Here is a 17,803-nt window from a genome sequence, read left to right as displayed (position 1 = left end):
TAAAAAATCATATTTTGTAATGTTAATTTAAGCTTTATATTAGCTAAATATTTAAATGAGCTGTTGTTGTTATTTGCGTTCATACATAATCATTTGTAATAACTCGCCTGACATTGGCGCAGTAGGTAGTGCTGTCGCCTCACAGCAAGAAGGTCGCTGGGCTGCTGGTTGGAACCTTGGCTCAGTTGTCGTGTCTGTGTGGAGTTTGCATGTTCTCCCTTCCTTCGCGTGGGTTTCCTCCGGGTGCTCCCGTTTCCCCCACAGTCCAAACACATGTGGTACAGGTGAATTGGGTAGATTAAATTGTCCGTAGTGTGAGTGTGTGTGTGAATGTGTGTGTGGATGTTTCCCAGAGATGGGTTGCAGCTGGAAGGGCATCCGCTGCATAAAAACTTGCTGGATAAGTTGGCGGTTCATTCCGCTGTGGCAACCCCAGATTAATAAAGGGACTAAGCTGACAAGAAAATGAATGAAGGAATGCACTGAAAGCCACGCACAACTCTCACCGCTACAGCGTAAGATCATTTTGTACTGTAATAATTTCTCACCTGCAGGGCGCGAGTGCGTCGATCCGCTTGCAAGCCATGTGCACAGCGCTCCCAATATGTGCACGTCTCCATTGGAAATAATGTACTTGCGTGCTGAAATATGTAATAATAGTGAAATCGAGTAATCATTGCATCCCTATTAACGGTATCAGTGCATTGACAGAGTACCCGCGGGGTCTTAAAAGCATTGAAAAAGTCTGTGGGCTCTATTTTGACGGTCCATGCTCAGAGCGCAAAACGCAGGGCGCAAACGCTTTCAGGGCGTGTCAGGACGGGTTTTTGCTAATTTAAGGACGGGAAATCTGCCTTGCGCTTCGGCACATGGTCTAAAAGGGTTGAGTTTATTTTCTTAATGAGTTATAGGTGTGTTTTGAGAATAAACCAATCAGAGTCTCATCTCCCATTCCCTTTAAGAGTCAGCTGCGTCGCGCCAAGAGCGCATTCACTATTTACAGGACGCAAAGTAAGTCTAAGTGGAAAAAATGAGCATTTCACAAGCAAACAGTTCACAGTGTTTTAACAGAAAACTGTTAAACAGAGCATCTACTGCGTGACAATGAGAGATAATGGATCACTTTCACTTTCACTCTTGGATATGGAAACCTTTACGCACAGACATCAATTAGTCTATAAATAAATACTTTTTGTTTGTTAAGCGCAAAGATTCGTTTTAAAACTATTTCTAAATTCAGTTCTATTTTCCAGCAAACGAATAAATGAACAATAATAATGAAGTGTGTTCAAACACCTGAGTTATATCCTAAAACACATGCTGTGCCCCATATGGTCTAAAACCTGCAGGTGGACAAATCTAAGCTTGTTTTTAATAAAACAAATATAAATATGGATATAATAAATAATACTGCTAATAATAATAACATTATACAAAAGCAAATTGTTATGAATGAACTGAAAAAGCCTCCCGAGATGAAGAAGACATGAAAGCAGTGGTTTTTCATATTTATGTCTGCTAGAAATTAATATGTTTTGTAATATTTTAATCCTTTATATTTATATTCTATATCTATTCTTATTATATCCTATATATCCTTAATATTTACATTTTTTCATATGTAAAGATATTTGCCTATTGCTCTCTTGTGTGTATTAAGCAGTGTGTAAGCGAGGCGTAACTCTGCGCTGGAGTTTAGACCGGGTTAGTTTTGGTCTAATGAAAAATCTATTATAGTTTCTCAAAATAGCAACGCGCCAGCGGTCCGCCTCAGAACACCTCCCTTTATAGACCAGAACACCTATGGGCGCACAAATGAGCGCTAATGCATTTGCTATTTAAACAGCGTAACACTCTTGCGCCAAGCTGAAACTAGCAAAAGACTACTGCGCCACACTGCGCCGGGTGTATGATAGGGCCCTTAAATTGGATAATCTCATATTAAGGCCTTAATAGCCTTGAATTTAATATAAAAAGTCTTGGATTTCATTACAAAGGTCTTATTTTATTCTTTTATTTTTGCCTCTACTTGGATTAAGTTTATACCGTAACAATTAACTGCAGCGTAACGTTGAGTGCATCTCACGCTTCACGTCATAGCAGAAAGCGCGAAAGTGAGAGCACCCATCACTGGTTACTAGGCAAGTGAGGTACAGAACCAGATAGTCGCTAGCCCAGTTTGTCGGCTAAAAAGGGAAAGTGTTGGTTTAATCCGCTGTGGCCAAGGAATCCGAATTACTTTTATGCAAACCTGTGTGTGTGTGTGTGTGTGTGTGTGTGTGTGTGTGTGTGTGTCAGGGAGGAGATGATCAGTCTGTCGCGGCAGGTGTCCATGAGGAGACTGGACTCCATCAACTGTGACCCCAGAGCGCAGGTACATGCCTATATTAATACTGGACACAACATTAATATTACGTTATTTTCAATACAATGAAAACTAAAACTTGTAGAAAACTTTGGGTAATATTCGCAGATATGAAAATAATGTTCTGCATTATTATTAGTTTTGTTTTTCTGTGTTTTCATGTTCAAGTAAAGCATTAAGACTGTTGCTGATGTTTGCAGGCGGAGGACAGTTCACTGAGTCGCATGGATAGCGGCATGAAGAACAGCGTTTTATCAGTGGAGGTGTGTGTGTGTGTGTGTGTGTGCGTGATATATGTGATAAAGTACTTGTAGATTTGACTGAACACCGTCTGACCTGAGATGCAGCTTCTGCTGAAGTGAAGAGATAAGTGTGTTTGTGTATGCATGTGTGCGTGTACATGTGTTTGCGTGTGTGTGCAAACGTGCATGTGTTTGCTTCTGTGCATTTGCATGTGTGTGCGTGCATTCATGTGTATTTGTGTGTATGTGCGCGCGTGCGTGCATATGCATGTCTGTGTGTTTGCATGTACATGTATGTGTGCGTGCGTGCATGCATGTTGTGTGTGTGCATGTGTGTGAGTGTCTGTATGTGTATGCATGTGCATGCATGTGTGTGTGAGTGTCTGTATGTGTATGCATGTGCATGCATGTGTGTGTGAGTGTCTGTATGTGTATGCATGTGCATGCATGTGTGTGTGAGTGTCTGTATGTGTATGCATGTGCATGCATGTGTGTGTGTGAGTGTCTGTATGTGTATGCATGTGCATGCATGTGTGTGTGTGTCTGTGCATGTGCGTCTTGTATTCCTGACTGACCAATGTCCCCACAAGTATAGCAATACCAGTAAATTTTGACCATGTTTTTAATGAAATACCCCTGAAATCATTCAAAAAATATATATTTTATTTAGTCACTGAATTATAAATGTTTTTATTTCTATATATTTATAAATTTATATAAATGTATAAAATTATTAATAAATTTTCAGTCTGAATGTTTAATCTCTTTAAATTGAATAAATGCATGCACATCAAATATACATTGTTGGCTGAAAGAAATTGACGCAAAAGACCATGAAAAGAGAACATGCAAAATAAGAGGGAACAAGCTGTTCAAGGGAGTTTGGGGGGGGGGGGGGGGTTTCATATTGTCCCGAACATGTGGTGGAGTTGGAAATGTGTGGATTGATTAGGAAGGGAGCTCATATTAATGAAAGTTATTCATGTTAATTATTAAGAAGTCATTTTTGTTTTATTTTATTTATAAATTTTATTTAAGCCACTTGTACATTAAGGGAGCGTTCAGAAAAACCAAACACCAGCGAAGAAACTCAACGCAGAGGAACACAAACACCTACTGCCACCTAGTGTTTTGGAAGTGTTGTTGCAGAGCAACAGAAACAGCGCATGCGCCATGGGTCACGCTGATCACTCGACGCAGAAGTATAAACCAGTCCCACCAGTGCTGATATACAGCCATATTGCACTGCTACGAGTGTGATATTGCGTTTATACAACAGTTCAACGGCACAATCCTGTATATAAATAAGAAAATCAAACACAGGGAGTCTAAAACCCTTTTGTATGAGGAACTACTTTCTTCCGCCATTCATTCACATCTGCAGCTGACGTCAGAACAGCAGAAGCCGTTACTAATTCACCAACGTCACTGTAGAGCTAGTGTTTGAATGACTCTCTATAATGTCTAAAGTGATGACAAAACAGCTGATTTTGCTCACATATGCAGATTATAAGGCTGAACGTGACATGAAGTGCCATCCGTCTACAGAGATATCTTCTTACAGTCTTACAGTCTACAGTATTTCTCTGTTTCAATCAGAATATCACAATCATTAACCCCGAATAAGCAGCACAATCACTACCAGACTGCTGTTGTGTTTGTGATGAGGAGGGGGTGTTCGGGGGTGAGCTATCTGAATAACACTGTTGAGAACCGGGATAGGAAAGTGACTGTATTAAAATAGGCACTGTCCTTATAAATAAACTGCACAGTTGCAGTCTACACAAAAGAGAGAGATCGACTCAGAATATCACTTACCAGTTTAATAATGATTTGATCAGCTGTAGTTAGACAACACACTGTTTTAATCTTCTAAGCAAGGGCTTATTATGCGATCCTGGCGCCATCTTGTGGATAGACAACGTCAACCGTCTTTAGCAAACAGTCCATTCACACGGGGCGTCAACGCTTCCCATTCAGTTTGAATGGGTGACGTCAGGCGTTGCCGAACTGCATTGTGGATCTGTCGATGCCGCTTCACAGGCGTTGCTCGCTGCAGAAGTTGACACTAGCTCAACTTTTCAACCGCCGATAGAAGCATCAGCCAGTCAGATTGCTGTATGCAAATACACCAGCTTAGACAGTGGCCTATTGCTGACTGAATTTCATTGGCTGATGCTTCTATAACGATTGCTCCAGCCCCAACTGTAAAGGACATCTACGTGCTGTCTCTCAGAAATTATAAATATTTAAAATCGGCACTATATCCTAATAAATAAATAAACTGCATAGTTGCAATCTAAACGACTATGTTCTTTACTAAAAAGCCTCAGTTGGACATTATATTTTCCAACAGCTGCAATATTTGTCCAACTGTAAAGTGTCTTCTTGTCGCTGTATGTGGGCGAAGTAATACAGGAGTGAGGAGGCTGTACAAACGATATTATCGCGAAATATCGCACACGGCTATCAGCCAATCAGATTCAAGAACCAGATAGAACTGGTGTGCATGCATGCATGCGTGCGCGTGTGTGTGTGTGTGTGTGTGTGTGTGTGTGTGTGTGTGTGTGTGTGTGTGTGTGTATATATATTAGGGATGCACCAATATGGATTTTTTGGCCCATATTGATAACCAATAACTCTTCAGATTTGGAGGCCAATAACAATATGGCCGCCGATATATATATATATATATATATATATATATATATATATATATATATATATATATATATATTATAAGACTTTTCAGTGATTTACCTTTTATTTTAGTTCTTTCTGTCGTATTAATGTCCATATGTATAATTGTGATAATTGTGTGCGTTTATTAATCAATCCTGTGTCTCTGCAGGATCGCTCTCTGCTCAGTGATGTGAGATGCCGACAGGGAGATGGAGAGTTCGACAGTCTCGGCCGGCCAGCGATCTACACCTCATACCGACCCGAACGCCAAAGTAAAAAACTGCGAGAAATCGAGGAGGAGAAAAACGAGCGCAGACGCAGAGTCGAGTCCTTCGTGCGCTCCAGCAACATGTCCCTGGTGAGATTAGATGTATACCAAAGGATCAAAATCCCGCCAAATGTATCGCAGGACCACTCCCATCATGTTGCATGGCCACTCCCTCTTTGTCTGATTGGCTAGAGAAGCAATTGTCAATCTCGACTAGTGAACCAATGATGATGCTGAGGCCTACCTGTGATTTAAATAAAACTCCAATTGCATCTTTAGCAAACGCAAGTACAGAATGTGGGAACCGTAAGCACACGAAACATTCAGATACGAGCAGAATTTCGCGATCTCGTTGCTTCTTATTGTGCATTTAGTTTTTGCACATTATATTTTTACACACGATGTCAGTTTTATTGTTTGATCCATGACCGTGATACATTTGGTGGCATTTTGATCCCATAGTATACAGTCACATGACAGTTTGCATGATATTATTCACATCGAATTATGACCAGACATTTTTACATATATTAATAATGTTATTTCAATTAATAACAGCTGGTGCCCCCACTGTAATACCTTTACAGCCCACTGGGGGCAGCGACCCTCAGGTGGTTGAAAACCACTGATCTGCACTGTATAAACAAAGCACTATACAAATGTGGCTTAGTGGTTAGCACTGTGGCGTCACAGCAAGAAGGTCGCTGGTTCGAGCCTCAGCTGGGTCAGTTGGCGTTTCTGTGTGGAGTTTGCATGTTCTCCCCATGTTGGCGTGGGTTTGCTCCGGTTTCCCCCACAGTCCAAACACATGCGCTATAGGGGACTGATGAACTAAATTGGCCGTCGTGTATGATGGTGTGTGAATGTGAGTGTGTATGGGTGTTTCCCAGTACTGGGTTGCAGCTGGAAGGGCAAACTGTGTAAAACATATGCTGGAATAGTTGTGGGTTCATTCCACTGTGACAACTCCTGATGAGCAAGGGACTAAGCTGAAGGAAAGTGAATGATCATGATTGTGTTTCAGGACTCGGGTCTGCGGGATCAGTGTTCTCCTCCTGCGTCTGTGAGCTCGGGTCCGACTGCTGAAGCCAACGGTGACGGCTGGAAACGAGGATCTCGCAGGGAGATTCACCGAGTGGAGCGAGAGAGAGACAGACTCCCGGAAGGAGAAGAGGAAAACTCTGCGCTCTTGTCTGAAACCGCCTCCAACTACTTCCAGTGCAGTAACAGCGGACTGGTGCCTAAAACCTCCATCAATGGTGGTGGGACACACCTGCGCGGACAGGTCATCTGACGGACACACACTCTGACAATAATTCGTCATTATTCACTCATATAAACCTGCGTGACTGCTTTAAGACTCTGTCCACATGAAGACGGGAATTTTTTAAATCACACTTTTTAATAATAAATAATAATATTAATAATAGCTTTTATTTATAGGTGTCTTTCAAACCACTCACGGACACCTTACAGCATATTGCACGCACATCATTAAAATGCATGCAGTAAAAATAACAATCAGCATAAAATTAAACCAGCAAATCATTAAAAGCTATCCTGAACAGAAACATTTTTATCTGAGATTTAAAATTGGAAATAGAGTCCATCTATCGAATGTGCAAAGGCAGGGAGCTCCATAACTCTGGTGCTGCACAACTAAAAGCCCTGCCACCAAATGACTTCATCTTAAAGTGTGGGATAGATAACAGTTCAGCAGAAGATGATCTCAGTGAGTGCAAAGTAGTGTACCAATGATGTTATGAAGAGCTTTGTATGTTAAGAGGAGGAATTTGTATGGTATACGATAGTGAACATGGAGCCAGTGCAGGTAAAAGAGAATTGGAGTGATTCACAGCATGCGGGCTGTGACTATCCTAGCTGCTGAATTCTGAATTACCTGTAGTCTATGAAGTTGCCTATTAGGGATGCCAGATAGGAGAGAGTTACAGTAATCAATCCGTGATGTAAACTCTGAACTGCAAATTCCCATCACGTGACTGCATGAGACTAATCAAAGATCAAAACATAACTGCAACGAAACTGCAACTTTTCCAGGTTTATGGTATCTAAAACACAGTATTGGTGTAAAATTCATTGAAACTTATCTGGCTAGCCAGTTAATCTAGCTTCATAGTACCTAAAATCCAGGATAAGTGCAAACTAAACTGCAACTTATCTGGGATTTATGGTATCTAAAACGGTATTGATGTAAAATAAAATGAAACTTAACTAGCTAGCCAGTTAATCCAGCTTCATGGTACCTAAAACCCAAGATTAGTGCAAACTAAACTGAATCTTAACCAAATTATCCAGCGATGTGGTATCTAAAACCCAAGATTAGTGCACACTAAACTGCAATTTATTCAGTTTTATGGTACCTAAAACCTAGAATTGGTACAAAATAAACAAACTTAATTGGCTAGCCAGTTAATCCGGCTTCATTGTACCTAAAATCCAGGATTAGTGCAAACTAAACTGCAACTTATCCAGGTTTATGGTATCTAAAACACAGTATTGGTGTAAAATAAACTAGCTAGCCAGTAAATCCAGCTTTATGGTATCTAAAACCTGAGATTGGTACAAACTAAACTTGAATCTAAACCAATTTATCGAGCTTCATGAAATCTAAAACCCCAAATTTATACAAACTGAGCTAGAAATTACCTGGCTAACCAACTTATCCAGCTTCATGGTAACTAAAACACAGAATTGGTGTAAAATTCACTAAAACTGAACTGGCTAGCCAGTTAATCCGGCTTCATAGTACCTAAATCCAGGATTAGTGCAAACTAAACTGCAATTTATCTGGGTTCATGGTATCTAAAACAGTACTGATGTAAAATAAATTGAAGCTTAACTAGCTAGCCAGTTAATCTAGCTTCATAGTATCTAAAATCTGGAATTGGTACAAACTAAACTTGAACCTAAAACAAAATAACCAGCTTTGTGGTATCTAAAACCCAAGATATGTGCACACTAAACTGCAATTTATCCAGTACCTAAAACCTAGAATTGGTGTAAAATAAACTGAAACTTAACTGGCTACCTAAAATCCAGGATTAGTGCAAACTAAACTGCAACTTATCCAGGTTTATGGTATCTAAAAACAGTATTGGTGTAAAATAAACTAGCTAGCCAGTTAATCCAGCTTTATGGTATCTAAAACCTGGGATTGGTAAAAACTAAACTTAAACCTAAACCAACTTATCCAGCTTCATGGTACCTAAAACCCAAAATTAGTGCAAACTTAACTGAATCTTAACCAAATTATCCAGCTTTGTGGTATCTAAAACCCAAGATTAGTGCACACTAAACCGCAATTTATCCAGTTTTATGGTACCTAAAACCTAGAATTGGTGCAAAATAAACTGAAACTTAACTGGTTAGCCAGTTAATCCGGCTTCATAGTACCTAAAATCCAGGATTAGTGCAAACTAAACTGCAATTTATCTGGGTTCATGGTATCTAAAACGGTATTGATGTAAAATAAATTGAAGCTTAACTAGCTAGCCAGTTAATCCAGTTTCATGGTATCTAAAGCCTGGGATTGGTACAAACTAAACTTGAACCTAAACCAATTTATCCAGCTTCATTGTACCTAAAACCCAAGATTAATGCAAACTAAACTGAATCTTAACCAAATTATCCAGCTTTGTGGTATCTAAAACCCAAGATTAGTGCACACTAAACTGCAACTTATCCAGGTTAATGGTACCTAAAACCTAGAATTGGTGCAAAATAAACTGAAACTTAACTGGTTAGCCAGTTAATCCGGCTTTATCGTACCTAAAATCCAGGATCAAAATCAAAGATCAAAACATAACCTTTCTGGACGGAAATGTAAAATATGAAACATTCGCTCGCTGTAAGTGTATAATCATCTTATTTAATCCCACTATACGACAGAATTATGCATGCTTAAACTCTAGTGTGACTGCGGCATAAGTGTTATCCCTGCAAAAAGGCTTTTATCGCCCCCTGTTGGTTCGGCGTGCCCTTAACATGCATCACTGTGCAGTTTTGCCATTTTATGTGGACGGAGACTGCTTATTTCTTTAACGTAAGTGTGAAAAACTGTTTATAAGAATACCCATGTACATGTGGACATTGCCTGCGGTAACCAAAACTGTAGACACACTTTAAAAATGTAATTCAAAACATTAATAAAAACAGCATAGAATATGAATGACACTTAAGTAATGCTGGTGCATGTTAAAACGTTTGATGTTAAATATGCATTATTAAATGTTGAATGAACTTTTAAGGTATTGAAGTATTGTTTATATTCGGTTATTAATGTTTTCAGATGGTAAAGTGTTTAACGTGAGGTGAACAGCCCTTGATCAACGTCTGATTTGTTGCATTATATCAATGTTTTTTTTTTTCTGTAGTGTTTTATGGAAGGAAAGTCATGCAGGTTTGGAGCAATATAATGATTGAATAAATGAGGTCCGCTTTTGGATATTTTACCTTAGTTTGACTGGATCACAGTGAACTCCAGTGATATATATATATATATAAAATAATAAATACAGACATGTAAATGTATATATGGATCTCCTAAACCACAGTTTTGCAGATCATTAATCACTCTGGTTTGGACTCGTTCTACCTCTGCATTCCTCAAACCGAGTTGTCTTTTTTTTAGATCAATCATATTATTACTATTCAAAGGTTTTGATCATAGTGTATCTGGTTATGCAACTATATAAGAAATCTCTTTTACTAATTATTGCTACTGTAAAGACGTGATGTATTAACATGGATGTCCAGCATATCTGATGACTGTTTTATTTACTTTTGTATGATATAGTTTAGTTCTCCAGGATCTACCTGGATAGTACTATTTTAACTGTGGACTAATTAATTACAGTATTGCACTATTTGTAAATGTTACTGTAAATTTGTGCTATCGGTGGTGTTTTTTTACTCTAGTGTTAATAGTCAGATCTTGACGGCTGCATATACTGCTTTTTTACTAGTCTTAATCAACTTTAAAAAGGGTTACGGTCGTCATTTTTGAGTTAGTTATATTAAATTACTTTCCAGAAGTGCCCGTCCAACAAGGGGACGATCTCAAAGGGATTATGAAAAAATCTGCAAAATATTTCGGAGAATGTTTCAGAGCGTTCCAGTAATGTTTGCAAAAAAATAACATGGAAAACTGCTTTGAGATCTGTATAACAACGAAAAAAGTTCATGCACATTTTCATAACTTAAGCAGAACATATTTCTGTTTGTCAGACAGTCATAACAGTTCTGTAAAACTATTTCCTGTTAATGCATTCGGCCTGTGAAGTTAATAATAATTTAGCATTTTAGTGTGTATTCTCAATGCAAACTGTTGGTGTACTAGTGATTGTACAAACGAACAACACTGTATTGAGCTGTGAAGATCTTTATTAAATGCAAATGTGAACTGAAGGCTCGTCGATTGGCAGTTTGTGTTTTTGGACTGACGGAAGGCACTGATTGGTCATTGTGTGTGTTTCACCCATATGTTCGCGTGTGTATTAAGATGGATCTTCGGGGGCCTGTATTATAAAGCCGGTTTGCCAGTTAAGTATGTTTAGTTTGCACTTAGCCTGGGTTTTAAGTATCTTGAAGTCAGATCAATGCTTCTGTGACCTGTTGCATGAAGCTAGATGCCAAACTGAGTTCCAGAGGTAATACATCATACAGACGTATGTGAGGTATGTTACCATGGCAACAAAGAATGATGAAAGCCAAGCTACCTTCATGCTATACTGTAAAAATGCTGGGTTCCACACAATTCCTCCAGGTTGTCTGAACACAAATCTTATTACGTTAGCTTTGTACAAATGTAGGTGGATTGAACAAAACAATTTGGTTGTCTAATTAGCAGCAAGTCATTTTTGTTTGTAAACCCGGGTTTGGTGCAAACTTAACTGGCGAGCCAGCTTATTCAGCTTCTTCGAAACTAACATCCAAGATTAATACAAACTAAACTGAAACTTTACTTACTAGCCAGTTAATCAGACTTCATGGTACATAAAACCCATGATTAGTGAAAACTAAACTGCAACTTAACCAATTAATCAGTTGTAAGTCTTCGTGCATTTGTGTGTATTAAGATGGAACTTTTGGCGCCTGTATTATGAAGCCGGTTAGCATGTTAAGTTTGTTTAATTTGCACCAACCCTGGGTTTTCAGTACGTTGAGGCCAAAATTTACCATCATCATTTATGGAATTTAAAACCTCGGATTAGTGCAAAGTAAACTGAAATTTAACTGGTTAGCCACCTCATTCAGCTTCATGGTATCTAAAACCCAGATTTGGTGTAAACTAAACTGGAAGTGGCCAGCCAGTTAATCTGGATTTACAGTATCAAAAAACCCAGGATTAGTGCAAACTAAACAAACTTAATTGGCTAGCCTGGTTATCCAGCATTATGGTACATAAAACTCAGGATTATTGCAAACTAAACTGCAACCAATTTATTTATTTATGCTTTATAGTACCTAAAACCCAGAATTAGTGCAATATAAACTGTATCTTAACCACTTTATCCAGCTTCATGGTACCTAAAACTTGGAATTGGACCAATATATACTAAAACTTCACTGGCTAGCCAGCTTATCCAGCTTCATAGTACCTAAAACCCAGGATTGGCTCAAACTAAACTGCAACTCATCTGGGTTTATGGTTCATTCTAAAACAGAGTATTGGTTAAAATAAATTGAAACTTAACTAGCCAGTTAACCAGGCTTCATGTCATCTAAAACCCAGGATTGGTGCAAACTAAACTTGAACCCAAACCAACTTATCCAGTTTCATGAAACCCAGAACCCAAGATTTGTACAAACTAAACTGAAACTTAACTGAGTTCATACTATCTAAAACCCAGATTTGTTGTAAAATAAGCTGAAATTTAACTGGTTGTGGCTAGCCAGTTAATCCAGCTTCATAGTACCTAAAATCCAGGATTAGTGCAAACTAAACTGCAATTTATCTTCTGGGTTCATGGTATCTAAAACAGTATTGATGTAAAATAAATTTAAACTTAACTAGCTAGCAAGTTAATCCAGCTTCATGGTATCTAAAACCTGGTATTGGTACAAACTAAACTGAATCTTAACCAAATTATCCAGCTTTGTGGTATCTAGAACTCAAGATTAGTGCACACTTAACTGCAACTTATCCAGTTTTATGGTACCCAAAATCTAGAATTGGTGCAAAATAAACTGAAACTTAACTGGCTAGCCAGTTAATCTGGCTTCATCATACCTAAAATCCAGGATTAGTGCAAACTAAACTGCAATTTATCCAGGTTTATGGCATCTAAAACACAGTATTGGAGTAAAATCAATTGAAACTTATCTGGCTAGCCAATTAATCCTGCTTCATAGTACCTGAAATCCAGGATTAGTGCAAACTAAGCTGCAACTTATCTGGGTTCATGGTATCTAAAACAGTATTGATGTAAAATAAATTTAAACTTGACTAGCTAGCTTCATGTTATCTAAAACCTGGGATTGGTACAAACTAAACTTGAACCTAAACCAACTTATCTAGCTTCATGGAACCTAAAACCCAAGATTAGTGCAAACTAAACTGAATCTTAACCAAATTATATAGTTTTGTGGTATCTAAAACCCAAGATTAGTGCCCAATAAACTGCACCTAATCCAGTTTTATGGTACCTAAAATCTAGAATTGGTGCAAAATAAACTTCATGAGAAAAAGCTTCATGGCTTCATGGTACTAGTAAGTCAGTTAAACCGGCTTCATAGTACCTAAAATTTAGGATAAGTGCAAACTAAACAAACTTAAACAACTAATCCAGCTTCATGGTACCCAAAACTCAGGATTGATACAAACTAAACTGAAACTTAACTGGTTAACCAACCTATCCAGCTTCATGGAACCTAAAGCCCAGGTGTGTGTGATAGATCAGGTGTTGATGTGTGTGTGTGTCAGCTATAGTTCTTCATGTGTGTGTGTGTCCTGCGGTGGATCTTCTGGTGTGTGCGCAGGTTGCTCTGCTGTGAGAAGTGTTTTCCGCAGGTGGTGCAGCTGAAGGGTTTCTCTCCGGTGTGTATGCGTCTGTGCATCTGCAGGTGACTGAAACGGTCGAAGCTTTTCCCACAGAACGAGCAGATGAACCACTTCTCCTGCACGCCGTCCCTCCGCTGCGCCGCTTCCCTCGTCATTAACACATGTCTGCTGCTGCTGGGCGTCTGTTCATGATCCTGAACGTGTGCAACATCAGGGAAATCTCTGACCGGCTGCGCGAGTTCTGCTTTTTCAGCCCATGAGTTCTGCATCACAGACTCAAAACTGACGCTGTGGAAGGTTTGAGTGCTGTCGACGGATGTAAATGAGCATGCGTGTGCTTTTGCAGGAATAGCAGAGCAGTGCGGATCCTCTGCAAACTCTGTGTTTTCCTGGAGATCTTCATCTGTTGGTAAGGTCTGCTTGGTGTCTGCGTGGATCAGTATGCTGAACTCTTCCTCAATGTTGTCATCATCATCTTCATCTCCTCTTTCTGAACTGTAGATCTGTGTCTGCGTTTCCACACTGGAAGGGTTTTCATTAGGTTTATGGTTTGTCTGGTTGCCGTCTAGATTTCTGTGGAGATGAAGATGAGCTGCTGCAGGTTTCTGAATGAGACAGCCTGTGGAGAAACAAAACAAAAACACTGAAACCACTTTCGATGAAATACTAGGATATACACTCACCGGCCACTTTATTAGGTACACCTTACTAGTACTGTTTTGGACCCCTTTTGCCTTCAGAACTGCCTTAATCCTTTGTGGCGTAGATTTAACAAGGCACTGGAAATATTCCTCAGAGATTTTGCTCCATATTGACATGATATCATCACACAGTTGCTGCAGATTTGTCGGCTGCACATCCATGATGCCATTCGTGGCAATTACATCCCAAAGCTGCTCTATTGGATTGAGCTCTGGTGACTGTGGAGGCCATTTGAGTACAGTGAACTCATCGTCATGTTCAAGAAACCAGTCTGAGATGATTGAGCTTTATGACATGCTGCGTTATCCTGCTGGAAGTAGCCATCAGAAGATGGAGACACTGTGCTCATAAAGGGATGGACATGGTCAGCAGCAATACTCAGGTAGGCTGTAGCGTTGACACCATGCTCAATTGGTACTAATGGAAAATCCAAGTAGATCAGCAGTTTCTGAATTACTCAGAGCAGCCCGTCTGACACCAAATATCTATGTGCTCCTTTGAGAATGTTAATTCTGTGTCGGAATGTCTGTCCGACTCCGGCGCTAGCGTTTATAGTCTTTCATCCCCTTTTATATGCTTGAACAACTAAATAAATGCTTATGTGTATTTAACTTATTTTTAATTTTATTATTCGACGCTGTAAACTGAACCTTATTACATAGAAAATTGACACATTAACCTTTCACCGGCAGTTAATTATTAGCTGGAAAGCACTAGCTGGAAGTGCATCAACATACTGAAATAAAAGTCTCACAACTTCCGGTTCACTCGGACTAAATGTTAAATCAATAATAAAAGTAGGCTAATCATTTCTGCGCTAGCTATATCATTAATCACCTTGTGGATGCTGAACGCGGTAAGTAGTTTCCGCTTCACCGTTTCCAGCGGCGGGCTGTGCGCTGGGCGCGGGCTGCTGGAGTGTTTCCGCTGCCTTGAGTCTCCGGTTGAGCTCGTGAATCTGCGCGTCCCGCTGTTTAATCTGCAGCCGCAGGAGCTTCAGGCCCTCCTCGTGTAGACGGAGGATCTCCAACACCGCGGACTCCAGCACCGCCTTCAGCCTGCTCTCAAACACCGACATGATCAGCATCAGCAGCCCGGAGGACTTCCATCCGTTTACCGGGTTGTCGCTAGAAGGTATACAGCTGTGGCCGGAAGTTGATGAGAATAATTTATATTATTTATTAAATTACGTATTAAATTGTATTTTCTTAACGTCTACCCCAACCCTCTCAGTAATGTGTTAATTATACCGAGTTTTATTCGTATTATTTATTAACCAATATTTTATTAATTTCTAACCCTCACAGTAATGTAAAACAGAATATTATTCATATTATTCATTAAATTACTCATCAAATTTTATGAATGTCCCGACCAACCTGTAAAAACAGTAATTATACCCATTATATTATTTATTAAATTGTATTTTGAGTATCTACCCAACCCTCACAGTAATGCAAAACTATTATGTGTGTGTGTGTGTGTGTGTATATATATATATATATATATGTATATGTATATATATATATATATATATATATATATATATATGTATATATATATATATATATATATATGTATATATATATATATATATATATATATATATATATATATATATATAATTTTATTTTTTTCCCTATCCCTAACTTACCATAAGCCTCACAGTAATCTCTAGAAACATATATACACAAGAGTATTATCCGTATTATTATTTAAATTACCCAATAAATTGTATTTTATTGACGCATACCTCCACCCTGCACGCAACCCTCACAATAATGAAAAAATATGAATTATTGTTGTACAGTGTCTCATAAATTCTTATATTTACGTGTGTATCCACAGCTGTATCCCTTCTAGACTTCACCGTTTATTTAGCGAAGGATGAGAACGGAGCACTTCCTGCTTCAAGCGCAGACGCCGTAAACACCGTAGAAAAAGAGCGCACACAAATACTGCCAGTCATTTAAAGAGACATTCGCTCAATTTAAATTAATCTGCTCATCCTTTACTTGTTATGAGTTTCTTTCTTCTTTTAAACCGCAAAGCAGATATTTTGAGAAATGTTAGAAAATTGTAACTGTTGACTTGTACAGTATTTGTTTTTACTACAATGGAAGTCAATGGTTACATGTTTTTAGCTTTCTTCAAAATATCTTCTTATGAGCTATAATGAAGAAGCTAATAAAAAAGTTTAAAACCACTAGAGGGTGAGTAAAAAGTGAGTACATTTTTAAGTTTTGGGGTGAACCATCTTGTGAAGGCTGAATGTGTACTGTAAGTTCCACTATTATACCGTACATGAAAAAAATATAGTAATTGCTATATTGTTTATTTGAACCATACTGTATAAATGATAGTATTTACAACATTTGATGCTTCAGCATACTGTAGTATTACTATAGTGAACAGATAAACTGTAATAAACACTGTAATATTGTGGTGTATTGTAGTGTAATATTCCCTATAGTTGGAGAAAAATACAGTATTGGGTTATTTTTGATGATGTAACGGAGACCAGCTAGCGAAGTGCTGTGCAGGTAAACACCTATATCAAGTTTTGCGTTACCATAGCAACTGTAGAATCACCATCACAGATCTAATACTTTAGTTATTGCATTACCATAGCAACTGGAAAATCGCCACTACAGATCAATTACTTGTTGTGTCGTCATAGCAACTGTAGAATTGCCACAACAGATCTATTACCATAGTTGTTGCATTACCATAGCAACTGTAGAATCACCACAACAGATCAATTACAATAGTTATGTTACCTTAGCAACTGAAGAATCGCCACAGCAGACCTATTACCATAGTTGTTGCATTTCAATAGCAACTGTAGAATCATCATGACAGCTCAATTACTGTAATTGTTACCATAGCAACTATAGAATCACCATGACAGATCAGTTATTGTAACTGTTACCATAGCAACTGTAGAATCACCATGACAGATCAATTACTGTAATTGTTACCATAGCAACTATAGAATCACCATGACAGATCAGTTATTGTAACTGTTACCATAGCAACTGTAGAATCACCATGACAGATCAATTACTGTAATTGTTACCATAGCAACTGTAGAATCACCATGACAGATCAGTTGTTTTAACTGTTACCATAACAACTGTAGAATCACCATGTCAGATCAATGACTGTAATCATTACCATAGCAACTGTAGAATCGCTGCGAAAGATCGGTTACTGTATAGTTGTTGTGTTACCATAGCAACTGAAGAATCACCATGACAGATCAATTACTGTAATTGTTACCTTAGCAACTGTAGAATCACCATGACAGATCAGTTATTGTAACTGTTACCATAGCAACTGTAGAATCACCATGATAGATCAATTACTGTAATCGTTACCATAGCAACTGTAGAATCACCACGAAAGATCAATTACTATAGTTGTTGCGTTACCATAGCAACTGAAGAATCACCATGACAGATCAATTACTGTAATTGTTGTGTTACCATAGCAACTCAAGAATCACCATGACAGATCAA

General features: G+C 38.5%; 2 protein-coding genes and 1 long non-coding RNA gene across 7 annotated transcripts in view; 1 reads left to right on the top strand and 2 right to left on the bottom strand.

The window, feature by feature from the left end:
* Positions 1-7,089, top strand: part of nectin4b (nectin cell adhesion molecule 4b) — a 51,443-nt gene extending 44,354 nt beyond the window's left edge. The window contains exons 8-11 of the mRNA XM_001334949.9: positions 2,299-2,374; positions 2,566-2,628; positions 5,459-5,647; positions 6,582-7,089. Of these exons, the coding sequence (XP_001334985.6) occupies positions 2,299-2,374; positions 2,566-2,628; positions 5,459-5,647; positions 6,582-6,851 (598 nt within the window). The 3' untranslated portion in view covers positions 6,852-7,089. The remainder of the gene's footprint in view (positions 1-2,298; positions 2,375-2,565; positions 2,629-5,458; positions 5,648-6,581) is intronic.
* LOC141379217 (uncharacterized) lies at positions 7,048-10,033 on the bottom strand. Its single transcript, XR_012395413.1, has 3 exons — positions 8,689-10,033; positions 8,069-8,417; positions 7,048-7,945 (listed from the first exon to the last, which is right to left on the bottom strand). It is a non-coding gene; the product is annotated as an uncharacterized lncRNA (long non-coding RNA).
* Positions 10,034-10,942: 909 nt separating this feature from the next.
* Positions 10,943-15,420, bottom strand: LOC101882640 (uncharacterized). Of its 5 annotated transcripts, none has more exons than XR_012395411.1 (3): positions 14,290-15,420; positions 11,428-14,199; positions 10,943-11,291 (listed from the first exon to the last, which is right to left on the bottom strand). XR_012395411.1 is itself a non-coding variant. In XM_068215012.2 (2 exons), exons 1-2 carry the CDS (start codon positions 14,441-14,443, stop codon positions 13,499-13,501), a joined length of 855 nt encoding a protein of 284 aa, XP_068071113.1. In that variant the 5' UTR covers positions 14,444-15,420; the 3' UTR covers positions 10,943-13,498. The 5 variants fall into 5 exon arrangements, 2 of the variants coding, with proteins under 2 accessions (XP_068071113.1, XP_005171536.2); XR_012395407.1 differs by having other exon boundaries at positions 15,120-15,420; XR_012395408.1 differs by having other exon boundaries at positions 10,943-12,902; positions 13,065-14,199; positions 15,120-15,420.
* Between the last annotated feature and the right edge of the window lie 2,383 nt (positions 15,421-17,803).

The sequence above is a fragment of the Danio rerio genome, chromosome 2 (genome assembly GCF_049306965.1).
Source record: "Danio rerio strain Tuebingen ecotype United States chromosome 2, GRCz12tu, whole genome shotgun sequence".
Classification (NCBI taxonomy): Eukaryota; Metazoa; Chordata; class Actinopteri; order Cypriniformes; family Danionidae; genus Danio; species Danio rerio.
Note: the sequence above shows the minus strand (reverse complement) of the source record. Positions and strands in the feature narration are given on the sequence as shown.

What these genes read in the sequence shown, in the direction of transcription:
- LOC101882640 (XM_005171479.6), bottom strand. Translation starts at nt 15,369, where the DNA reads ATGCTGATCATGTCGGTGTTTGAGAGCAGGCTGAAGGCGGTGCTGGAG. An exon ending in CCGCGTTCAGCATCCACAAG is followed by an intron (nt 14,200 to 15,119) that starts GTGATTAATGAT and finishes GTTTCTCCACAG; the next exon opens with GCTGTCTCATTCAGAAACCT.